This window comes from Jatropha curcas, chromosome 7 (assembly GCF_041381405.1).
Source record: "Jatropha curcas cultivar XTBG-Jc1 chromosome 7, XTBG_Jcur_1.0, whole genome shotgun sequence".
NCBI classification, from domain to species: Eukaryota; Viridiplantae; Streptophyta; class Magnoliopsida; order Malpighiales; family Euphorbiaceae; genus Jatropha; species Jatropha curcas.
In genome coordinates, this window is record NC_143157.1 from 29,206,106 (window position 1) to 29,231,184 (window position 25,079).

The 25,079-nt window shown below is 35.9% G+C and overlaps 3 protein-coding genes and 1 non-coding gene across 8 annotated transcripts; 1 reads left to right on the forward strand and 3 right to left on the reverse strand.

Moving 5' to 3' along the window:
- The first annotated feature begins 1,661 nt into the window (after positions 1-1,661).
- On the forward strand, positions 1,662-7,690 carry PRMT4B (protein arginine methyltransferase 4B). Of its 3 annotated transcripts, none has more exons than XM_089724342.1 (15): positions 1,662-2,085; positions 2,617-2,685; positions 3,032-3,131; positions 3,870-4,013; positions 4,229-4,332; positions 4,446-4,544; positions 4,639-4,708; positions 4,971-5,067; positions 5,168-5,222; positions 5,479-5,562; positions 5,777-5,854; positions 6,313-6,416; positions 6,557-6,729; positions 6,814-6,965; positions 7,057-7,289. In XM_089724342.1, exons 1-15 carry the CDS (start codon positions 1,882-1,884, stop codon positions 7,087-7,089), a joined length of 1,566 nt encoding a protein of 521 aa, XP_089580468.1. In that variant the 5' UTR covers positions 1,662-1,881; the 3' UTR covers positions 7,090-7,289. The 3 variants fall into 3 exon arrangements, with proteins under 3 accessions (XP_089580468.1, XP_012083937.1, XP_012083936.1); XM_012228547.3 differs by lacking the exon at positions 7,057-7,289 and adding an exon at positions 7,342-7,690 and having other exon boundaries at positions 1,663-2,085; XM_012228546.3 differs by lacking the exon at positions 7,057-7,289 and adding an exon at positions 7,333-7,690 and having other exon boundaries at positions 1,664-2,085.
- A 97-nt stretch (positions 7,691-7,787) lies between these two features.
- OVA2 (tRNA synthetase class I (I, L, M and V) family protein) lies at positions 7,788-17,717 on the reverse strand. Of its 3 annotated transcripts, none has more exons than XM_089724340.1 (22): positions 17,372-17,712; positions 16,953-17,127; positions 16,660-16,811; positions 16,483-16,584; positions 15,928-15,997; positions 15,522-15,694; positions 15,316-15,384; positions 15,109-15,216; positions 14,417-14,567; positions 13,662-13,890; positions 13,244-13,530; positions 12,978-13,114; positions 12,110-12,257; positions 11,744-11,875; positions 11,292-11,420; positions 10,892-11,019; positions 10,642-10,806; positions 10,409-10,534; positions 9,929-10,002; positions 9,552-9,801; positions 9,154-9,333; positions 7,788-8,711 (listed from the first exon to the last, which is right to left on the reverse strand). In XM_089724340.1, exons 1-22 carry the CDS (start codon positions 17,444-17,446, stop codon positions 8,469-8,471), a joined length of 3,303 nt encoding a protein of 1,100 aa, XP_089580466.1. In that variant the 5' UTR covers positions 17,447-17,712; the 3' UTR covers positions 7,788-8,468. The 3 variants fall into 3 exon arrangements, with proteins under 3 accessions (XP_089580466.1, XP_012083938.1, XP_089580467.1); XM_012228548.4 differs by having other exon boundaries at positions 15,522-15,634; positions 17,372-17,711; XM_089724341.1 differs by lacking the exons at positions 7,788-8,711; positions 9,154-9,333 and having other exon boundaries at positions 9,801-9,847; positions 17,372-17,717.
- Positions 17,718-19,016: 1,299 nt separating this feature from the next.
- Positions 19,017-24,661, reverse strand: LOC105643430 (P-loop containing nucleoside triphosphate hydrolases superfamily protein). The gene has a single exon (XM_012228551.4). The coding sequence runs from the start codon at positions 23,443-23,445 to the stop codon at positions 19,285-19,287; it is 4,161 nt and encodes a 1,386-aa protein (XP_012083941.1). The 5' UTR covers positions 23,446-24,661; the 3' UTR covers positions 19,017-19,284.
- On the reverse strand, positions 24,478-24,673 carry LOC119369278 (U2 spliceosomal RNA). The gene has a single exon (XR_005176954.1). It is a non-coding gene; the product is annotated as a U2 spliceosomal RNA (small nuclear RNA).
- Between the last annotated feature and the right edge of the window lie 406 nt (positions 24,674-25,079).

A 25,079-nucleotide genomic window follows, 5' to 3' on the forward strand; every position in this document is an offset into this window, starting at 1 on the left:
AATTATCTGGTTCAGATTTGACTGTTCTGTGTCCTTTTTGTGGGAAGCCAAACCTGGACTCTTCTCTGGTACGAATTTCCTACTAGAATTTTTACTTGAAGCTTTTTGGACAAACTTGGCATAACAATATGTACTTGTGGCACGCGGGACAAAGCAAGGACGAAGCAAATTCAGATTTAATGTTTCGATAGGTGTAGTGTGTATGATGTTCAATAGATTGCATTGGTGAGCACTCAAGTTTATCTCTGTGTACTTGTATCTAATTATGAAGATAAGTTATCTTGATGAGTTGATGTTATTTGGCCTACAGCTCTAAAACTAAACGTTCATTAGGTTTCCACTCTGGATTTGCAGCGAATGAAGAATTGGTTTTTGCTTTTTATAGATTGAAGCCTTCCAAGATCAGCTCACATTTTGCCTGTTGATTTCTTTTCTACTATGCATTTCCAAAATTTTCGAGTACCAGAATATATAGGTGGGACATTGTGGAGGGAGAGGACATTGTTAAGGGGAAATATAGTGAAGAACTTGATCTAGTCTACTCTGCTCTGAACATTTCATATGCAGTTCATTGTCTTTGGTGACAAATATGACAACTGGGTGAGTTTTTAGATTTGTGTATTTGACATTGAAAGTGACAAACTACTGAATTAATGATGATGTTTGGCTGAACTAGAAAAGGTAGATTCTCCCTGAAACTGCTGATAGACCAGTTCATGTGCTCCTTGGATGACATATCTAAATGCTATCTTGAACAGGCAACTTGCAATTTTCCACTTGCATTCTTAGCTGGAAAACTTTACTGCATTCTCTAGGAAAGCCTTTAATTGGATTTTTTTTTTTTTCTTTTTAAAGAAATTGTGAAATTGGATTGTTAAGGTCGAAAGCTGACAAGAAAAAAAAAAAAAAAAAAAAAAAGAAATGTGAAAATCAGTATCATTGCCAATTATGTTGCTCTTGAATGCAAATTATATACCTGAAAATGATATAATTTGCCTTATCCCACTGTTTAATAACTGTTCTTATAATATTAACGAATTTGTGCCTTTACAGTGAACAACCATGGTATGATCTAATACCATCTTTTACAAATAAAAATCACAGGATAATATAGTCCGACGCTTTTCGAATCTCGTTTTTTACTCTAATGATTGAAAAAAACGTTTCTGTGGTTTTAATATCTTCCCAAGTTTGTACCAAGAACAACAAGTGTCATTGGCATTATTATGGTACAAGCATGCAGCTTAATAAAAAAGTGACAGGATCCTTGAATTGTTCCATAAACCCCTCCAATTGCATGGTGCGCATAGTCAAAAAAGTATATCGACTCTATCCATTCTCCCATTCCAAGCAAAGTAGCACGCCCACCCAACCCAACTCTTTCCTTCCACATATTAATTGGAATTCTAATTTAATAATAATAAGCTAATCAATTAATACTCCTAATCCAAATATAAAGAAATTAATTAATCATATTTCTGCCTATGCACTCTCAATCTCAACCCTTAAATCATTCTTCCAAAATAAAAAAATCCCATAGAATAGTTATGAGCTTATAATGGAAATAAACTGTATTGTCAAGGAAAAAAAAAGAAAAAGAAAAAGAAAAAGAGCCATGTACCCAAAGTAAATGAAACAAAAATTAATAGAAACACCTGAAGTATAAAATGCCATAGTTAAAGTCATTCTGCTTCCTTTGGCGGCCCTAAGCGCTCTCTGTCACTCCAGCTTCCCGCTTTTTGTAAAACCCTAATTTCACTTGTGTTGGCTGGGTGTATGTACTTTTACACAGTACTCTTACCTATATCTTGGCTCTCTCGAACATCTCTTTCCCTCCCTCTATATAAAAAGTAAACAAATCTTACGGAGGAGGACGCAAGAATGGAGAGTTCAAAACAGAATAAACAGCAACAGTTCGTTTTGGCATCGATAACCGAGCTATCTTCTAGTTCTTCTTCTTCTTTAGCTGCTTCATCTTTGCCAGTGGTCGCTAGGTTTAGCGCTGATAATGGAGTAGTGGAGCTTCGATTTCTTCACGACTCTAACGCTACTGATTTTATTAATGTCGATCTTAGTACTGCTCAGGTTAGTTCCTTTTTCAATTTTTGTTGCTTTGGAGGATTGTAGTTTTATTGTTTGTTTGGTTACCGGGAAACTGGAGGAAATATCGAATGAAAAAGAAATGAAAGAAATATGTTAATTTCTTTTTTAAGAAATGCAAATTCTAAGGAAAAATGCGCATGTCAAATAAACGCCCTTGCTAAGTTTTATTAATTTTCTTTTGTGCTCATAAAGTTTATTGTAAGCAATTTTTTCGAAGGAAAAAAGAAGAGATGCTAGTGGTCTATTGCTTAGTTCTTGTTTGTCAATAAATGGAAATAGTAAATGGAATATAGTTCAAGGTAAAGAAGCGGAATGTGTTTATACTATTCAAAAGTTTGAGTGTCTATGCATTTCCTCACCAAGAACAACTTTAGAAGTGTGTATTTTGTTATATATTTCCTTTAAACTTGTAAACATTTGTAAAATTGTGGTTAGGCACGACATTTGTGATAACTGGTGATTGAAGAGTAGTTGACGAGAATTCGTTTTTTCTTTTATTTTAATGTCGTTCAGTTATTCAAGCTAGGACCCGATCAATCAGTTTGCATAGCTGAAGGTCTAGAATCTGATAGCAACAAAGAGGTATGCAATTTATTTTTAAGTAAAATTTTTCTCTTTCCCCTTTATATGCATTGAAAGTTCACTCTTTGCCTTTTCTTGGATGCTTTATTGGTAGTACATTGTTTAAGAAATAATTTTGTAGTTCTCTTCCATTTTGTTGGTTGAGATAATGGGGAAACAGGGAAATACCTCATAAATGGTAATCTATTTAAATAGATATAGAAAATTGAAATATGGCAATATGTCGTAGCCACAAGTTACCTTTTTATGTATCTGGGCAGTGTATTGGTGCTGCAGGCACAATGTAGTTATATGATTATTTGAGTGTTACAGATGTCCATGTCTTAACAGTATTACTTTTTACCAGAAATATTCAAGAGGAATCACTATCCAATTTAGAAATGAGGAGGAGAGCAGGACCTTCCATTGTGCATTTGAGCAATGGAAGAACGAAGTCATTGTTCAAGGTGCTGCTTTGAAAATTTGTCACAGTTTATTGCAGATATCTCTCTAACATAAAATGTCATGTAAAGTCAGACATTGGAGATATCCCCACATCACATTTCCTAATCTTGTCACATTGTTTTTCTATTTCCTTTTTTTGAATTTTTGTCCCTCATTAGTAGGTTGGAGTTTGCATTAAATGAATTTAAAAGTGCAGTAATTAGCTGTCTGAGATGCATTGGAGCTTCATTGTGCACAAACATTTGAAAGCATGCACTCCTATGCAGAGATACCATGCCTATACACACATTAGTTTTACTATGGAAGTAATTATAAAAAATTTGGAAAGGATGTTCTTTAGAGAAGTCTAAATTAAATGGACAAAATAATGCATCATATTTTGTATCTAAAGTATGGTTTTTGATCTCTATCTCATTTTATTCTCAATTTGCGAAACATAAACCATTAGAAGAATTCCCCTCTGCATAACTAATAAATTGATTCATCTGAATGCAATTAAATTTGCTCAATGAAAACAACCTTGTTGATGATTTCACGCAAAATGGACTGAGGATCATGTTAATGAAAATCCATTAAATTGAATATGAAGTTTTCAAATTGGAGCCTTTCCAATCCATGTATTGACCTCTAATTCTGGCCTATGTTATTTTGCTTTCTCCACAAAGTTGCTTTCACAGACACTTCACATTGTATTAGATGTGTGTAACTTTCTTCTTATTATTTATTTTTTTCTCTTCCAGGAACAACTTTACCGAATGGAGCACTCACAGCTCCTAAAAGCAAGTTTGATTACAAAATAGAGCCGTCATCAGCCAAAATGTATTTCCATTATTATGGACAATTACTACATCAGCAAAATATGCTACAGGATTATGTGAGGACAGGTTAAATCATTGGCTATAACGTTTTTCTCCCTTTGATCTTGTTTTGCAATTTCAATTTTCAGGCTTTTTTTTTTGGTTGAGAAGTTTGATCAAGCCTCATACTGTTATGAGTTTATGGATAAGCTCAAAATGCCTGGAAAAATAAAATCTAGATATGGACATCCACTATGAGTTGTGTCATGAATGTAACAGAAAAGCTTCATTATTTATCTCAGGAACCTATTATGCTGCTGTCATTGAGAACCGTGCAGATTTTTTTGGTCGTGTTGTTGTTGATGTTGGTGCTGGTAGTGGCATTTTGTCTTTATTTGCTGCTCAGGTATCTGGATCTTTAACTAATTAAATTTTTATATATTGTGAAAAAATTGGATGTTTGCTTTTGGCTCATGCCTTTTGTAGGCTGATCTTCTATTGTTTTTTGTTCCACTTTAGGCTGGTGCAAAGCATGTTTATGCTGTGGAAGCATCTGAAATGGCAGAATACGCCCGCAAACTAATTGCTGGGAACCCATCGCTGGGAGAAAGGATTACAGTAATGTTCTGTCTTGCATATTACTTTTTATGCCCTATAAGTTACATCTTTCTGCTCTCAGTTTCTTTGTTGGTACTGTGTCTTCTCATTGTAGGTAATAAAGGGTAAAGTTGAGGAAGTTGAATTGCCAGAGAAAGCAGATATTATGATCTCTGAACCGATGGGTAAACTTATGCATCATCCTTTGCCCTTATCATTCTTGTGACTGGTAGATATTTCTTATTGATGTTAGACATACTGTTTTTCACCTTCATTCATCAATGGCTTTGCAACTTTTGTTGATTTCTATAAAGTTTTATGCCTCAGTGCTCTTCGCTGATTGGGGATGAGTTTTGTCAACCAAAGACTAAAACATCTTGGACATAATGAAAGTAGCACAAGTCAAAACTCATACCTTTTCTAACCTTTTGGGAATGTCACATGTAGGCACCCTATTAGTCAATGAAAGAATGTTAGAGTCCTATGTGATAGCAAGAGACCGATTTCTTCATCCCAATGGAAAAATGTTCCCTACGGTTGGAAGGTAGGGTTATTCTTCATCTCAATCACTTTGATGTTGCAATACATACTGAATTGAAATTATGTTGCTACAGATACTGAATTGAAATTACTTGATCTTGCAGAATTCATATGGCGCCTTTCAGTGATGAATATTTGTTTGTTGAAATTGCTAATAAGGTATGTATTGGAAACTATCATGTTGAGGTTTACCTGGATCAATTATATTGCTGCAGCCTTTACACCTTATCGAAGGAAGGGAATGATGTAAAGAAGTCACATGAAACAAGAGAAATCAATGAAGCTTTTCTTATTGCAGTATGCATAATTTTGCAACTGTGATCAGACTTTTTTGGTTTATATCATGACTTGATCTTAATAGATTATTCCAAATGAGTAATCATGCGTTGCTTGTGATTTGTTTTCGTCTATACAGGCGCTCTTTTGGCAGCAACAGAACTATTATGGAGTTGATCTACAACCTCTATATGGATCTGCATTCCAGGGATACTTTTCTCAGGTCTACTTGGTTGTTGCTGTATAAATTGAAATATTTTTCCCACTCTGTTAACCTTTAATAGCACAAGTTTGCTGTTTTCTTCTTTTAAACATTTTATATGAATATTCTTTGGAGAAAGAAAATAGCATATGAAAGAAATTAATGATACCCAATTTCATTGCATTTTGGTGCTTGGGAGCTTTCTGATCATTTCTTTGTTGTGATTTCCATTCAGCCTGTAGTAGATGCTTTCGATCCAAGGTTATTGGTGGCTCCCGCAACATTTCACGTCATAGATTTTACTGAAATAAAGGTATAGATTCATCTTCTAGACCTCTTTTAATTTTCTTTTCATGGACAAATTTTATGATTTTGTTTGTATGTTTTTTGGGTCTTGAGATGTTCTTTAAGAATGTCTTCTATTCCACAATGAAAATCTTATTTTCCAAAACAATTTCTTCTCTCATGATGAGATATGGCATTGTGTCTGTAGGCTTCATATCTCATCCTTGCTTATGATGCGAGTTTTGTACATCTGAAAGAAATTTTGCTTGAAATGCTGTTTATGGCTTTTTAGGCAATGCATATTTATGAGATGGGGGCTGCTGCTTTTTGTTTTCACTTAATTTTGAAAGGAGCAGTTGTACGCTTCAAGCTTCATTCTTTTTGTTGCAATATCATATCTTTTAATATTCTTTACTTAAGAGGAAGTTAACTGCATCTGACTTTTCTTGATTAGTAATAACAACATTTTGCCATTTCTTTTTGCAGGAAGAGGATTTATATGAAATTGATATTCCATTAAAATTCATTGCTTCTGTGGGCACCAGGGTGCATGGGCTGGCTTGTTGGTTTGATGTGTTGTTTAACGGAAGGCAAGCATGTGACCTGATAATTTTTTTTTTTTTTTTTTTTTTTTTTTTTTTTCCCTGGGGTATTTGCAATAGCCCTGCATTTTACTCTGCTTGAACTTCTAAATTTATGGGCTTTACATATAACCTCTTTTGATCCACAGTACTGTACAAAGGTGGCTTACAACTGCCCCTGGTGCTCCTACAACCCATTGGTATCAATTACGCTGTGTTCTGCCTCAGCCACTCTATGTCATGGCAGGACAAGAAATTACAGGCCGGCTCCACATGGTTGCTCACAATGCTCAGAGTTATACCATAAATTTGACACTGTCAGGTTGTCTTCCACTCCCCTTTTTCTCTCATTTGTTGCTTTGTTTCTTCCATCAGTTTCTAACAAGTTGCTGCTAAATTCCAATAGCTAAAATGTGGGGACCTGGTGCTGAACAAGGAGGAATACTTCAGACATCATCATGCAAATTTGATTTAAAAGAACCATATTATAGAATGTCTCAACCACAGGTCTACGGAATGGCCCAAGATCAGCAGCCACACCAAATGATAAATGCTCAGGTAATTATCAATGCTCTTATCTGTATGATATCAGTCAGGTATAAATTGAATATATTTGACCCTGGTATGGTGGTTTCATTTCGTACCTTAGATTAGCCATTCATGTGAATTGGTGTTGACTTGATATATGGATGGGAGAATCATAACGTTGCAGTTTTCATGCATAGGGTTTGCTTTCAAGTTCAATTCTTGAATGATAATAACTGGTAAATCGCGTGAGTTAGTGTTGAGGTGTTCTTTTAAATCTGGCGGGTTAATTTTTACGTATTTCTCTCCTCTCCTAGTCTCAAGGAGTTTCATAATTAACAACATTTCTTAATTCTTACTATTTTTGTCAATATTTGTACTAAAATAGTTATCTCATTAGCAATTTCAGGATATACACATTCAATCAGATGATTTGGAGGAACCCGAGTTGATACAGCCACCATCGCAAAATTTGCATGCCCCAATAAGTTTGTGATGGAATTTTGAATATGTTTGAAAATATAAACTTTGCTTTTCCCCCGGAAGGGGTCTGCAATCTACATCGGAGAATTTAAATATGCATCAGGAGAACTTAACGCACTCCTCTTTGAGCTGGTTCAGTTCCCTTTGTAAAGTAGATCAAGAAGATTTTTAACTACAACTATTTTTTTGTATGATTGGTTGCATAGTTGATCCTGTGTGCTATTTCATTATATGCTTTAACGAGTTCAAATAATCAAATCCATTATGGTCCACAAGTCTTTTCATTGGGCCTTCGTTTTTTTTCCTTTTATCTTTAAAAAAATATATATAATAAAGTAGATGTTTTATAAAGAGAATGTGACGACTTAAATATAATGATAACAATAATAACTGAGATTACTTCAAGTAATTCATCTATTTATTAACTTATAAAATCTCCCATTTTATGTTTGTTTATTTAACAACATGAAATAATGGAATAGCTGAAATAATCAACTAATTGAACTAAAATGCTGGATCAACTATTATATAAAGGTGTCAAATTCAGCATAGTTACGAATAGCCAGTACTTGATTGTTGTTTGTGATAAGCATGGGCTCCTTTGGAGTCCAGAAGAAATTCCCTATGACCTGTCGCTACCGTACTCCAGCTTAGTAGTTTCACCGGCTGTCCACGGTGGGGCCACAGAATATGATTGATTGGCTGATATCTCAAAATTAAATCCTGAATATCTCTGGCACTGACATGCTTGTTCGGTCCATCTTTTAGACAAATAAATAAATAAAGTTCAAAGATTCCAAGTGAGAGTCTGTCCCAACCTTATCAAAATTTCTATAATCAACTTTTGTGCTTGACATGTACTTCCTCTTGCCCCTTAAAATGAAATCTATAATCAACTTTTGTGCTTGACAGCCAAAATTGTGACTTCAAGTGTTCTGTAAAACATTGGAAAAAATATACCAGCTAGCTCAATCAAGTAGAGATACCAGTAATGGCCACATGTTTTGATTCACCGGTGGTTGGATTTGTATAGTTCAGCCTCAATTTAATTTCTCACCCAATTGCTGCTACTGCAGGTTCTGGCTGAACAGCAACTACTTTATAACAGCGGCTACACAGTGTTGGGTGATCCATGAAAGAACCAACTTGAGGTGTGTAATTCCAGCATCTCTCACATTTCAAGCCCTCTGCACGTGTCACACCGATCCAAATTTTATTGCTTCCCTGAACAAGAAACTCCCCGGTGTATGGTATAGTTTCAACAAGCTTCTTGTCAAAAGTTGCAAGAACCTCTGCCTGCAGATTGTCACTTAAATAATCAAAATGGAAGGAATAGATGTTCAGTGAGTTCAAGGAAGAACACACTTGAACTCACTGATCAAAGCGGAAAACTTTGTTTAGGTAAGCAGAATAGAAATATAAATATAAGAAGAAAGAGTGGCAATAAATATAGAAGAGCGATTCTTCTTCCAGAGGTCAATGAACCTCTGCCTGGTCAATACAATTCATTAGAATCCCAGATTCCATTCTTAGACAAGCAACCAAGAGAGACGTGGGGTGAGTCTGCTCCATCTAGTCAATTACTGAACTAAAGTAAATGCAAAAATTTCCTTCTGATGCAAATTTAAGATGTTCAGTGGTTTTAAGATCCAGCTACCATTTCCCATTTGCAACAACATAATCACAAATACTTATTCCTGTGATGAATCCATGTATATATTTAAGGCATTATATGTACCTGAGATGTGATAAATATGCGATTTAGTGCATCTGCATCATTGCTGGCTGCACACATTTCACGTAATCTTGAAGTGAAACTGGCATCGGAGGTGTGCAAATAAACTTTTGCTTCTAAACTAGAACCAATTAGTTTCCCTATACGAGCAGCTTCCAGAACCTTATTCACCTCAGTTCTCAGCTGTTTGTGTTATTCAATTTATAAGCAAGCAAATATATCATGATCAGAAGGATACATCATCACATAAATAGAGCAACTTTAAAATGTTAAATGCGATGAGGTCACACTGTTACTTTCAGAACAGAGGTGAAGTTGACGCATTCAAAATTATATAAGTACACGTATTGGGACCAAACAACATGGTTTGGTTTGCAAATTTTAGCTGGGTCAGTGATTACCTCGAGAATTTTTTCCCACAACTCAATTTCTTCAACAGAAAAGGCAAGCCATTTCTCATTCAAGGCAGGCCACTTCGATTCAAAAACAAACTTTGCAATAGAACCATCTTGAAGCAGATATGGAAAAGGAAGATTCTGCCATACATCCTCAGCCAAATGAGGCAATATTGGAGCAAGAACCCTTGCAATGGAAAGGAGATGTGCAGCAAGAACTGTCTGACAACTTCTCCTTGTAAAACTTGTATTGCCTCTGAAATTATCAACTTAAGAGTGTAATAGATGCTTTTTATGTTGACCTAGATTTGCAGTACACATTCATACATCTGTGTAAAGATTTAACAGTAACGAAGAAGCTGAAATTGAAGGAAGAGAATTACCCAACGTAGAGACGATCTTTGGCAACGTCAAAATAGAAATTTGATAGGTCAACAATAACAAACCGTTGTATGATCTGGAATACAAAATAATTGTCCATGTAATTTACCATAAATAAGCAGATCAAAGTTTTGCATAAGCTGAAGTAGGGCCCCTAAAATGAATAGCATAACAGCAGAGAGCAGCATGCATTCCTAGGGGACTTCATTCTTCCAAGCAGGACCAAACCATAAAAGAGATACATTACACTGTCCTAGAACTCAGTTCAGCAGAGATTTTGTCAGGAGTACTGGATAGGTCCCAACATTTTTTTGTTCATATGAATTATATCAATTTGAAGATTGCCTTTTCTCATAACTCCAAAGTTGACTTTGTCTCAAATATAATTCAATTACCTTAAAAATTAGTATTTAGATCATATACATCCATTTACTGAAATGAAAAGAATTCTAGAAATTCAGCCACTTAAGGAAAATCTTTACCTGGAATATTTTGGGAAATTGATAGTTTTCGTAACTGTCTCTTATGTTCTTTACAACAGTTTCCAGCTGAAACAGTGCATACTTATCAATCATTGGGAGATCATCATATGCAACTTCAGTGTCAGCCTGCCAATAGCACAAGCAGTATAAAAGTCAGGGAGTTGATTGTTCAGCAAAAAATTATTAAACTTTGACAGCTAAATTTAGCCATTTGAGATATTTATTAAACTTACTTTCCAATCATGTAGATTTCCCAAAAGATATCTCAGTGTTCCTCGCAACTTCCTATATATTTCAGATATTTGTCGAAGAATTTGAGGACCAACCATAACGTCACCTGTGTAGTCTACACTAGAAACCCAGAGTCGTAGCACATCAGCTCCATAGCCTGGTGCTCCCTGTGCATAGCAGACATTGATACAACTTCTAGGTGGCAAAATATTCACAGAAAGGAATTTTAAGACAATATCCATCATGACTAACCCCTGCATTTTTCCCCCCTTCAATTACTGTTTGTGGATCTACAACATTACCCAAAGATTTGCTCATCTTAAAACCTTTCTCATCCAATACAAATCCATGGGTCACAACACCAGAATATGGAGCCTTTCCTGTAGAAAGAGAATAAACAGAATGATACAGTAACTTACTGGTTTAGGACATAATGTTTTTATGGAAAATTTCGGTGACATAAAATGTGTTGGAAACAAAATGCATCTGATTACTAGCATTCCTACCAAAATAAATAAATAAATAAACAAACAGAAATAATTTTAATTCAATAATTTTCAGGATAGCATTATTACTTCAAAGCAATCTGCTCCATGAAGAAAACTCACACCTCCTTGTTACATAATCAAAATTAAATTTAGATGCAAATTACCTTTTGCAGCGATACTTGTCAGTAAAGAGCTCTGAAACCATCCGCGATGTTGATCCGAACCTTCAAGATACAGATCTGCAGGATAACTAAGACCAGTCCTTTTTTCCAACACAGCAGCCCATGAAGAACCTGAAATAGCATATGAACTGAGAAAGATAAGATGACTGGTAGAGAAAATAAGCAATAACAAGTTTGGACATTTTAAACCAGGAATAGCAACGTTGTTCACATTTATAATATCAACCTATTTTGTTCACATGAATCCTGCGATGCACATGGTACATGTAAAGAAAACAGGTAAAGAACAGCAATAAAAGTTCTGTGTAACTATTGATACTAACATTCATGCACAATTCCATCAAACCATAGAGGTTGTCAATCTAGCATCAGAATAGTTCATAGAAAACAAGGTCCATATAAGCCTATAATTAAACTATTTAATCTCATAATACCTGAATCAAACCATACATCCATTGTATCTGTCCCTTTTTCATAGTCTGATGCCCTATCACGATACTTTTCAGGGAGTAGGTCATTCACTGTCATATACCACCATGCGTCGGTACCCTTCTGAGCTATTATAGCTGTTAAAGTAATGGCATAAATCAGACATCAGGACCTAAAACCGTGAAACTATCAAAAACATTAAACAAAAGGTTAGCAAAATACTGAAAACATCTTTAGACAATAAGAGCAAGGTATCACTGAGAAGAGCAGACAAGCACATGGAACAAAACAAAACTTGGGGAAAAAAAATTCTAACTAAACAAACTTAATGAAGAAAGTGAGAAAGCCACTGCTGTTTCTAGAAGGCTTACACTTGATATGATCAATAGTCTCTTCATTCATAAGCGGTTCCTTTGATTCCACGTGATAAAAGACGGGAATGGGCACGCCCCACGTCCTTTGCCTTGATATGCACCAGTCAGTGCGAGTTGAAATCATTGCGGAAATTCTGTTTTCTCCCTGAAGAGTGGTTATGCATTTGGCTATTTTAACAAGAAATTACCAATAATATATATAATCATTCGAAATACAACAGAATTTACAAGAATCATATCACATTGCAATTGCAATTCATGAGCACTGTTTAGTTTGTCTTAATGCCCTTGCATTAACTTCTAAGTTCTATAACAGCGTGCACAGTCATGCTGCAGTTAATAGACAGGTTTTGAACTACTGAATTTCATAAATCCATAAAATAAAAATTTTTCCCAAAGAATTCAAACTCGTAAGCTTTACAGAAGCATAATTTACCTAACTGGAACTATATTCAAAATGACAAACTTGAATGCATAGAATTGACATAGTGAGAAAGGAAAGCCTTGTAAACACATTTGAAAAGGCCATTTCTAGGTAGTTCGTTCATTAAGCAAATGTGCCTCAAGAACTTGTATTTATATCACTTCAAAAGGAGATGCGGGACTCGATGGAAGAAAACACATTCAAAACTTTGAATTAAAAGCACAGCCATGAAGATCTATCGTCACCAGAATTCCCACTGAATTAAACCTTATGAACATCAGAACTTCAATACAGAACATATAGATGCCAACAAGCACAAACACAAGATGACTATAATACGAATTTTTGAATACAAATAGAGAAAAAGATGAAGAACACACTTCAACTATAAATAATAAGTGATTTTTAACATTGTAACTTATAGAGTACTAAAAGAAACACCTGAGGCGGAACCCATTTTACATGGCCAATTGCATCCATAGCAGCCTGGCGAAAACCTTCTACAGATGCAAACCATTGCTCTGTGGCTCTAAATATTGTAGGTGTTTTTTCTCTCCAGTCATATGGATACTTATGTTCTGCATGAGAGAGAAAGGCAGTTTGTTACGGACAACAGGTACCTTTTTCTCATCCATATAAAGAAAATATGGTTATCAGCAGAAAGGATGAGAACAAATTTCTTGACGTTGGAAAAGGATCCAACTTACCATATGGCTCCTCCATGATAAGGGACATTTTTTCATCCAGAAAATTCACTACAGAGACATTGCCATCCCCGAGTACATCAAGCCCGCTAAATTGTACAGCTTCTTCAGTGAATTTTCCATCATCATCAACAGGGGAAAATACAGGCAACCCATATTTCATGCCAGTTATATAATCCTCCTGACCATGACCAGGAGCTGTATGCACCAGTCCAGTTCCTGATTCTGTTGTGATATAATCTCCTCCAATGACAACCGGGCATTCCCTGTTATCTATTGGATGAACATATCTGAAAGCAAATTTAAAACCAGATTTGAGTTTTAAAAAAATGATGACAACAACAAATCAAGTACACATAATTATTTCATAGTTAGCCATTTTCATTTTCAAACAAATAAAAAGTTCAATTTCATTATTAACCTGCAGTTTTCAAGATCTGACCCTGAAAGGGTTTTTCTGATCACAAGCTTCACACCCCATTTTGCTTCTAGAGTTGACACAAGATCAGATGCTACAATAAGAAAAGGCTTCTTTTGCTGCCGCAGAACATTACCACGCCGTCGTTTTTTGTTTGCAGAAGATGTAAGAGCATCTTCCAGGGACTGAACTTCAATTACAGCATACTGAAGCTTGGCATTGACTGCAACGGCTGAGGGCAGCAGGTCCCAAAAGAATAAAGAGAAAATAAAATGATGAGAGAGAGAGACAGAGATGCAAGTTAAAAAATTTGTCACAAGGCAATCGAAGATTCATTTGTTCTGTCTAGGTCAAGGATGGCATTAGGATTAAATGAATACACAAGGAGCAGTTTAAGGCTGATAAGGAAAATGAAATATGAGGGTGGTTATTGAGGTAATAACCTAAATTTCAGAGGAAGCATTTTCCCCCCTATGATTGTCCACCAAAATTGCAATTTCAAGGAATTAGTACCTCCTCTGGACTCAGTTCTACTTTTAAGTTTATTTGGTTACCTCACACCAAAAATGGCAAACCAAAGACATTAAAAAAATATATATATTATGTTGACGTTAATGATTGCAGTCAGGAATGCAAAAGATATATGCCAAATTTTGCATGAGAATATGAATTAGAACACATGCGATATGAAAACAAGAAAGAAAAAGAACCACTTAGAATTCAAACAGGTTAATGCATATACAACTACAAAGACTTACCAGCATTGGCTGGAACAGTCCAGGGAGTTGTGGTCCATGTGGCCAAGCACAAATCTGGAAAGAATTCCTCTAACAACCGGTTTGAGGTTGGAGGAGCACTCACTAACCGAAATATGGCATATATGCTTCTTGAAACATGCCCTTCAGGATACTGCAAAGAAAAATATTGTAAGTTTATGTTGTAAGTTAATTAATGAAAAGAATCCAGTTAATTAATAAAAAGGCAACATAAAAGCAAAAGGACCAATGGTTTTATTAGAAAAGACTCCAGTTAATTAAAAAAAAGGCAACATAAAAGCAAAAGGACCAATGGTTTTATTTGAAAATGTTGTTGTAAGTTTGAGTTTCTCGCTGTATCTTTTTGAATGTAGTACTGAGAGAGATGCTCATAAATATATTACAAGCTCTACAAGAGACATTGCTGCTTAGTGGTTTAAACGTCAAGTAAGCAAAAAAAATCTGAAGATACATATCATCTCTAACCCAACAATATAGATTGTACAGATAAAAACAACCAAAAGTAAAATTAAATGAACAAGTTCAAGTACATTTAGAAACCATCACTAGTCAATACAAGCCATTATGTCATCACTTCTATTTGTTTAAGAAAGTGACACTTGAATCACATTTAGTAAGGTTAGTGTAAAGCAGGGAAAAAAGAGCATGCTCCTAAATTTCAAAACTTATTTTACCTCCAACTCAGCCTCTGCAAGAGCTGTACGGGATTTAGGACTCCAATGAACCGGTTTCCGGCCCCTATAAATGTATCCTTTAAGTGCCATTTGGCCAAACACTTCAATCTATCAAAAAATAGGATATAACAAATCCTCAAAAGTTTATCATACTAATTCACTGAACCAGAAAGTCACATGCACATTGAATGAAAATGAGACAAGTACCTGGGCAGCTTCATATTCTGGATCTAATGTTAGATAAGATTCAGGCCATTCTGCCCACACTCCATAGCGCTGCAACAACAGAAACAATTAATCAGCTGTTACTAGCATGGGGGTTGTATATTAGAGATAACTATGACTTGGTAACATGCAAACAAAATACCAACTATTAACACCAAAAGAAAAAAAAAAAAAAATTGGGCTACAACCTTAAATGATCCCATCTGTGTTTTAACAGTCGCCTTGGCAAACTTGGCAGCCTTTGCTCTTAATTTTAATGGGCTCAGATCCTTTCTGGCATTTTGATCCAATGATTGCAGAACTGTATAATTTGTGATGACAATCAACCTCTCTTGTCTTACCAAACAGACCTGACTTGGTACTGAAAATACTTTAAAACACATTTTCCCTCATTCTAGGAGAATCAGTAGGCAGGCAGCAAAAATGCATATCCTGATTGACATTATGAAAAGACACAGAACAATATCTAGAATAATCACATACAATCAAATCATTACCACCTATTCAAATCTTTATAACTTCAGCCAATTTAGCTAATTTCCTGCAGCAGGCCATGATGTCAATCTATTAACCAGAAAAGAAGCCAATACTTGCCTTTGTTCTCAATTGGTAGGCCATGACAATCCCAACCAGGAATAAAGCGAACCTTATGGTTTTGAAGAATCTGGACACAAAAAAGAAAAAAAAAAGAGCATGGCTTAAATAAGTAATATTAAGATCATTTTTACACCTATATAAACAGATGTGTCAAGAAAATGAGTCTAGCTCACATTCTCATTATTGACATATTAATATTGCTAAAATACAGTGGGAAAATTACAAAAAAAAATTGGAGTATAAAACATGACAGAAATTTTTACGGCATAAAGCTGATTACTTTATTCTTCTTTATTTCCTTTCTTTTTCTCTTGTTTGTTGCTTAGGGTGATTCATCCCAACTTCCAAATTGCAGAAAGGAAAAAATTCAGAATTTTTTATTTGCTTCTTCTCTTTTTCGCTTCGAAATGGAGTAAACATAAATTCAATACTTTATTTCGAATTGAATAAATAAAATCGACTTTTTTTGTTCTATATGTCTGATTTTCTCTATATTAGAAAAACGATGTAAAAATGCAGGGCAATAATAAATGTCTTGGTGAGGGAACACACCTTATAACGGTTAATTATATCCTTCAAGATTTTATTCAGGGCATGACCAATGTGTAGGTCACCATTGGCATAAGGAGGACCATCATGAAGAACAAAATTTCCCTGACAAAGCAATTGAAGGCGGCTAATAAGTTTACGTAAATTGAACTGATATACAAGGATAATTACAAAACCCACCCCATCATTTTTGTCGACAACTCTCTTGAAAACCTGATTATCCTCCCATAATTTTTGAATCTCAGGCTCCCTCGTCGTAGCATTTGCTCTCATGCTAAATGTTGTCTTAGGCAAATCAACTGTATGCTTGTATTTTCCTTCTTGTTTTTCCCCTGAATAATTCCAATCAATTCATAAAAAAGAAGTTACACATTACTTAAACGGATGTAATATGACTCTGTAGTAGTATAAGCACAAAATCCTTTGAAAAATGTCATTGTAATTGTCTAATTCCCAAACCAGCAAACACACACCCTCAGATGCTTTCTTGGCAGCCATAACAGGACCTCGAGATCTTCGCTTTGAAGTACCAAATTGGTCACTGGAATATGTACAATAACGCCTTGTATTCAAGAAAATCGAAGAGCTTCCTTTGTAGTAGAATAAGCTAGCATTCCTTAGAGATGAAGAAGTTGTTCGTGATAAAACCTGACAAAGTTCAACACATTTTATCAGTGGCAACAGCGAAATTAAATTCTCACTCTCTTCGTCACACTCTCTCTGTGACATTTTATCAAGCACATGAAGGAACACAATCGATACTCAACAAGTAACGCAAAACCCGACTAGTTTCGGTAAATCTAATCCTTAAAGTTCACTCATAACCCTTCCATTTACATACAGCACTGCAATTACAAAAGTGGCATCATGTGAAGAAGAATGGTATATATACCCCAGAAGAAGATGAGTGAAACATGGATATTGTAGCTTCACCGGGACTGAACGCCAAGGACTTAAGAAGAGACATGATTTTGCTATATAGAAAGCTTTATAAATTCTAATTATTCATTGGTAACTGTCAAAACAGACCAGTTCTCCATTCTAGGAACTGGATATAGGAAACTTGTGTGGATGAGTGAACAAAAGCAAAGCAGCCCGTTATTTTCTATTCAAACGTGTCCTTACGCTAAACACTACCGTTTGGTAGCGCTGCAAATAATATATCGAAGCACTGTTTTTAAACGATCAGTGGACTCTTTTTTAATGAACCAGTGAAATATCGGCTATCGCAAAGTTGAAAAGCCGTGGCTTGGGTTTACAATGGCTTAATGGCTTTTCTACTGAGAAAAGGGAAATGACATATACAGTACGAATAGAGGCAAATATAAAATTAGTAGCAGAAAATTTCTAACTATCTTGACAACCAAAGCTGTAAAAAAATAATAATAATAAATAAATAAAATAAAATAAAATAAGGTTAAGGATGAACAGAGGTCTCTATTTATAGAGATTAAATATATATAAGCTCATTATATAAATACGATTCGGCCTTTCATTAAACTGTATAAAATTATATTTATGAGTTGTGACTTAATTGGTAATGCAAATTGAATATGTGAGAAAAACTATAGGATTTGATTCCCAGTAAGTACATCTTCAGAAAGGGATAAGAGCCTTATTATAATTAAGTCCCGAGTCGAATTAGATGGTCTCTAATGATGGAGTCCAGATACCTGTAGTTTATATAAAAAAAATTTATAAACCCATTATATAAATAATTAGATAAAGACAAATTGAACTTTGTCAGCATATATTCTTGAACTGTAAAAAAACAAAAAATTACATTAAAATTTTTAACACACTACCATGAAGTAAGTTTGTGAATGGCCCAAACAATTTTCTTATCGGGTAAAATCGATGCCATGGAGGAATGTTTTGACCTAACAAGGAAACTTTTTCCTTTCCAGAAAATTTTAACGACAGTAAAAAATTTTACTGGGTGTTGCGTATTGATTTGTAGATTATCCGTATCAACGAGCAATATAATCTCTTTCCTTTTTAAAGTGGGCCGGACTATTGGTATATCTTAATATCCGGCCCAACTTGAGTTGGTGATATTGATGGGCCTTCCTTACCTCATTCCTTTTGATGATAAAAAATTTGTATTAAACTATTAATTATTCCAAATATTAAGTAACGAGTTTTGTATTTAACTAGCGATTATTTTTTAAATAAAAGCATAGAATTTGATTATATTTAACTACAAATTTTAAAACTTGATTTGATAAAATAAAATATTTATCCTAATTATGTTCTTTATTAAAAAAAAATTATTCGCATCAAAACAAGAAATTAATGAAATTTCAATTTTACAATTTGACTTTGACAATATTTTTTCTTAATACACTATAATTAAGTACGTGATGAATATTTATATAGACTTGGTTTTTTTTTTTTTTTTTTTTGGTTAATTTTATTCTTATGTAGGAGTTGTGTTGGTCCCCCGTTTGGGTGGTTACATTGGAGATGGAATACTAATGCTTGCTGCAACTGTAAAATTAGTATCTCTGCTATTAAAAGACAGACAAATAAGCAAATAATCACAGAAAACTTTTGAGACTGATCATCAGATTAGATGGATAAAGAAACTGAACTCAGAACAACTATATGCAGGCTTGATTCCATTATTTTACAGCTCATAAAACCTACAGAAATAACTTAAAATGTCCTGCAGATGGAGCAAAGATTTTATAATTATGAAGCTGGGGAATGACAATAACTAGTCCTGACTGAATGATTTACCCTTTCAAAATTTAATTAATGACTGTAGATACTTGGAAAGCAGACCTAGTAATCTAGCATTTTTCAGTTTCTTGCAGCACAACCAGAATAGACACTCTTCAAGGCAGATATTACCATTGGAACAATACTGATGAGAGCAAATTGGAGTTCTGAGCTACTGGTTTTGATGGTGATTTGTCCACTTTGCTTGTTGTTCATTCCTACATTGATAGCCATTTTTGAATTTCGACCAACAGAGAACTGAGATTGCAGGTTGGCTGTTACACCCAAATTGCCTCTCCAATTCAGTAGAGACAACCCCAATGTGGTCTGATCCTGCTCCATAGGAAAGTCCTTGCTCTTAAGGCGAACTTCAAAGTTTGCTCCATATGCTGTATCACCTTCAGATGTAACAGCACCAGCACTTCCAACCAAAGCCAAGCGCTTTCCAACTGTAATCTGGTCCTCAATTTTGAGTCCTGTGGCTGCACGTTTCCCCAGCAGAGTAATGGATATTCCTGCAGTTGTTTTGTTTATCTTAAAGTTCTTGACTTTGGTTTCAGCTCTGAGGATACATGCAAGCTGCCTTCCAAAAGTCTGAACGTCGAATCCTGCCATTGTTGATCCATTTTCTTTATGTTTTGCACAAATTGAGGAATCCAAACGGATGTTAAACACTTTCTTATCCTTCATGACTTGAACAGTAAATGCACTTGGAAATCTACCAGCAACAGCAAGATTTCTGTCAAGAGCAATACCATCATAGCCACAGTCATGGTCCCAGCCCTGTGATTCCACAATTGGCCTAACAAGAAGCTCTGATGTCGGCTCCAACATCCGGTATCTATAAGAAGGATTGTCACTGTCAAAAGAAGGTGAGAGGGCAAAGTCAGGCATTGTAACAGGCACAACTGCTGGACCTCCTTCTTCCTGTTCAAAATCTTCTTCAGTGTAAACATGATCTATTCTGCTATCTTTGCCTTTCTTCTTGAGCTCCTTCAACCTTTTAATCTCCTCTCTCCACTGCTTCTTTTGGAGGAGTTTCGCCCGATAATCATATTCCTCAAGATACGCTCTCTTGTGCTCCTTGCTGAGCTTATTAATCTGAGATCTCATCAAGGGCTTGAAGGGTGGGAGTTGATCGTATTCATCATCATCTCCATCAGAATCTGATAAATCCAACAACTCCACATCTGAATCAACATCATCACTACCCTGATCAGCAGTGAGTTTTGGATGAGGACGACACTGCAATAAAGAAGACACCAAGTGGGATAAAGGCAGAGAACGGAGCCTTAAGCCAAACATCTTCTTGTGATCATAAGGATCTTGAGGTTTAGTTTTTAAGTTCGCTTCTAATTCGGATAAAATCTTCAATGAGTAGCACAAGAGTAGTAATTGAGGTCTCCAACTTTGTCCATTGGGGAGGACCCTTTCTCCTTCTTTGTTCTTTTGACACAATAAATGATTCTCAACAAAAGACACCGGATGCATCATACTTGGGTCCATTAGACGTGGATCACCAGTTGCTCGACTGATGGAGAGCTGAACGGCATGGGCTCGTTGAGTGGCAAACATCTCAAAATTTAAGGGTGACCCAGATGGCCCATCAGGAGGTGAAGCACTTGCATGGGTGAGAATGACAATAGCATTTCGCCATATTGATGCAGAGAGAGAATTAGTGAGTGAAACTAACAGTGGCAAATCATTGAGATCTTTTGTATGAGCGTCTAGCCTATCAACGTAGAGGACAACATCTGGAGGGAACTTCTTTATCCACTTCTTTATAGATGCTAATATTTTCCTGTTTATAGGTTCATCCTTCACAGGGGTTCTAAGACCTGGAGTGTCTAGGATTCTGATCCTAACTCCATCTACTGTTCCAACAACCTCCTTAACCCTTGTTGTAGCAGGTTCAAATGCATTGATCACAACTTTCTTCTCACCAAAAATAGAATTAATGGTTGCACTTTTCCCCACTCCAGTTTTCCCAAAAACCAAAATGTTCAAACAGAAATCTAAATCATCTTTGCCCTCTGCTTCAAGCTGCATAACCATTCTCTTGGCAGATTCAAGGCTAAATTCTTGGCTAACATGTTCCCCTGCAGCTAGGAACAATTTGTGCAACAATGACGCAACTATAGAATCTTCAGAAGACTGTCCCAGTCGCTGAACAAGCCTCAAGAACTTCACCCTAATGTGATGTATCTTTTCAATCTTCTTCTTTTCTTCTTCACTTATATTTTCGTTCACAGCAGCCTTGACAGTATCTGATTGCAAAGTACGTCCTATAGTGTCAAATGAGGAACCTGAACCAACAGGGTGATCAAAAGTGTATGCTCTGGAACCATCAGCAGAAGTTATGGTGATGCTGCGTCCATCCAACTTAGCACTAGCTGCTGCTTTCAAAAGAGCAGCCAATGCAGCAGAGTCAAAAAACCCCTTTTCGTCATGATCCTTATCAGTCTCCAATTCATCATCTGAGTCGGGAACAATCTGCCCATCATAGAAATCATCAGCCACGGGAAGAGGAGAGGGGGAAAAACTTCTCTGCAACTCACTCATGATATGTTCACTAGTTCCAGAGCTTCTAAATATCATATCTTCAATATCTTCATCAGAAAGCCAACTCTTTTGTGCTCCTATTTTTTGTGAATCAAGCTTTACTTCATCTTTGATATTCCCCTGTGATGCTTTTTCCAATCTATCATGTTCGGACATTTCAGGCAAATCTCTTTTTACCAATAAATCCAAAGCCATCTCATCAGCATGGTTTCCAGATTCAACTTTAATGGCATCTTCACGCGCAAGAGATTCAGAACTCATACCAGTTTCTGGTCCAGTTTTATCTTCCAGTTTCCCATAGTCGCTGCCTTCCTCAAGAGCATCACTTCCATCATAATTCTTCTTGAAATCTGCAGCTTTTTCTGCCTCCACTTCCACTTCCAGTTCTTGAGGCTCTAGCACAATTTTCTGGACAGAGTCGTCAACAGGTTTAATTACAGTTTCAAAGGAAGTATGTTCCTTTAACAGGACAGCACTATCATCAACCTTCAGCTCTGCCACGATATCATCACAAACATTAACAACTTCAGCAATTTGTTCCTTCACAGGGCTAGCACTGCAATGCTCAGAGAACTGATAGTTAAAATCATTCACCACCATACTATTTTCATTGTAGCAATCTGTACCATTCAATTCAATCTTTGCCTGCTCCAAATTCTCAAATGGTAGCCTTTCATCAACAAAATGCATAGCATCATCGTCCAATTGAGAACCGGTCTCCAAGACATTTTCTTCGCATTCCACTAAAGACTCAATATGAGACTCTGCCGCAACATGCCCATCATCCTCAACTAATTCAATTGAAACAGAGTAATCGACAACAAGTTTGACATCTTCCTTCATTTCTGAATTCTTGTTATTCTCCACCAAAGGCTCAACATGAAAATCATCCTTGATTAATTCAACTGAACAGTGCTCGTTAATGGGACCCTCTGCTGCGAAGGCATCATCTTCACGACCGGAAACACCATTGTCAGCTCCAACAAATTTACCAGAAACCAAATTCCCATTGTCTCTTGTTAGTAAAAATTCAGACTCATTCACAGCCGAAAAATCACTTTGCACCAATAACTCAATTTCTTTATCTTCATCAACATCTGACCCATCCGACACTTTAACTCTTGGTGCACTATCCACGTTCTCAAGAACCCCAAAACTAGGACCTGAAAATCTGCCATCAGCACCCCCGCCACTTGCTATATCCTCATCAGACATTAACTCCTCAAAGTCATCGTCATCCATTGACAATTGGGCAATAGGGATAACCCGTGGGAAACTCGTATTATCTAATTTGACAGATTTAAATTCATTAGTAACCCCGCTCTCTGGGAAATCATTAGTAACCCCGCTCTCTGGATTTCCCACACTTTCTTCATCTGTATCCGTCATATAGGGCCTAGAAAGTTTATATTTGCCAAAAAAGACACTAGCTTCTGGCTTTTCCTCATCTGAATCGCCAACAAAAAGCTTCTCTGATGCACTTTCAAACTCCTCACCACTAACATACTCCTCAGCCTCAGACCCATTATCAACACTGCTACTAATATCACTAGTATGACCGTTAGATTCAAAATCAGAAGAATCATCTTCCGGAGTAATAGGAGCTCGAATTGCGAGAGAACCTGAAAGCGAAGGGGGCCCTTGTGTAGTTAAAAGAGAGACTTGTGGCTTTGATGCCATGGCTTGTAGCTCAGAAAGCAAAACACACACAATTACCAAACAAAAAAAAGAAGTGGCGAGAACTTTATTTTATATTTTTTTCCTTTTTAGGGTTTGTGTTGGTCGTAATGATTCTTCGAATCTTTAATGGTGTTCATTGTGAACTTTTTGGTTTAGGGTTGGTTGTGAGGGAAGGAGGAGCCAGTCACAAGCTGTAGGGATTAGTAGATAGGTTCTTTGTTTGTTTTTGTTCATTGTTCAGTATGGATGGATTCGGTTTTGGAGTTTTCTAGGAGATGAAGACACAAGTGTAATGTGTTGTAGGACATTTAGGCTTTGTATTGTCTCTTGTGAGTGACTATGATGTTTGGTTTTGGGAATAGGCATTGGGTTGGTGTTTCAATGCGCCACGCACAAGGTCCGTAGTCCATACAGCCATTGAGGGCTTGGAACTTGGAAGCTTTTCAGCTGTCACTAACCTGTTTTGCGGTCACAATTTTTTTTTCTTTTTTTCGGGTTTTTTTCAGCTCGAAATAATTGAATTTCCACCATGAGTCCATTCTGGGGCCAAAAAAACAAATTGATTAACACAAGTAGAAAATTAGAAAAACTTTCAATTAAAGTGTAACCTCAATTGATTTTATTTCTAAACATATTAACTTGGTAAGTTTCAATTCAGGTTACAGGAAAATCAAGAGAGGCGGCTTCAAATTTTAAATTAATATAGAGGTTTATATCATAGTCTGCTGCTTGTAAAATATGGTTGTAACCAAGCAGTCTTTCTTTGACTGTCTGCTCCAATCCCCATTATGCGCCATGACAGTTGCCCATCCAAACCATACAAATGTTGTGGACCTTTTGTTTTTTATTATTTTCGCATAATAAGACTGTTGCAAAAACTATAAATAAGTACTTAAAATTGAAATTAATCAAGTTAAATTATAAGAAAAAAAATACCAAAGAAACAATAATAATTTAGATGGGCCAAATTTTCTAAAGCCCATCACTCAAGGCCCGTTTCTAACCAAAACAAAAAATTTTAATTTTGAATTGGTGAGGTGCGCCAGGCCAGTGCTATAGTGCAACGCACAGGCGACGCTCGAAGACCCCAGTAGCAAGCTACTGTAGTGAGCCTTCCCCCTAAAAAAATTAATTTAATATCATGTGGACCAATGGCCCACGTATCAGATATTAAACTGATAAGAACAGATACTACACTTGATCTTAGCCAAAAGGCCGAGAAAGGTATGATTTGTTAACTGTTGAGCTTCGCTACTTATAATGCCAGTCGCGGCGCCAGTAGCTTAGCTGATCGATGTGGGATAGATACTATAAAGACTGATTGTTCGCTTACTGCCAAACCTAAACAGAAGAACAAAATAACAGATCAGTATATATTTATACACCAGCTAAGTACACAAAATTAGCTTCAATCTATAATCTTATACATGGGTTCTAAAACTTAAATCAAGCAAAAGAAAGAGTGAATTTATAATAACTCAAAAAGATTAACTATCTTACCAAAATATGCACATATCAACAAAATAACTTCAATCCGATAGCATAGACTTTTGTGATGTTTATGTTTCTTTAGAAATACATTGAGGAATTTATTGACCTGTGATTCAATGTGAGACTAGAAGTTTTTCTCTATA

Bases quoted from the DNA above. Each gene is read 5' to 3' on its own strand.
- LOC105643430 (XM_012228551.4), bottom strand. From the start codon at position 23,445: ATGGCATCAAAGCCACAAGTCTCTCTTTTAACTACACAAGGGCCCCCT.
- OVA2 (XM_089724340.1), bottom strand. From the start codon at position 17,446: ATGTCTCTTCTTAAGTCCTTGGCGTTCAGTCCCGGTGAAGCTACAATA. The intron at 15,695-15,927 runs GCAAGTATTGGC...AAGTATTTTCAG, and splicing joins CCTACCAATTGAGAACAAAG to TACCAAGTCAGGTCTGTTTG. The intron at 11,876-12,109 runs GTAAGCCTTCTA...TTACTTTAACAG, and splicing joins GACTATTGATCATATCAAGT to CTATAATAGCTCAGAAGGGT.
- PRMT4B (XM_012228546.3), top strand. From the start codon at position 1,882: ATGGAGAGTTCAAAACAGAATAAACAGCAACAGTTCGTTTTGGCATCG. The intron at 5,068-5,167 runs GTAGGGTTATTC...TTGATCTTGCAG, and splicing joins ATGTTCCCTACGGTTGGAAG to AATTCATATGGCGCCTTTCA. The intron at 5,223-5,478 runs GTATGTATTGGA...TCGTCTATACAG, and splicing joins TTGTTGAAATTGCTAATAAG to GCGCTCTTTTGGCAGCAACA.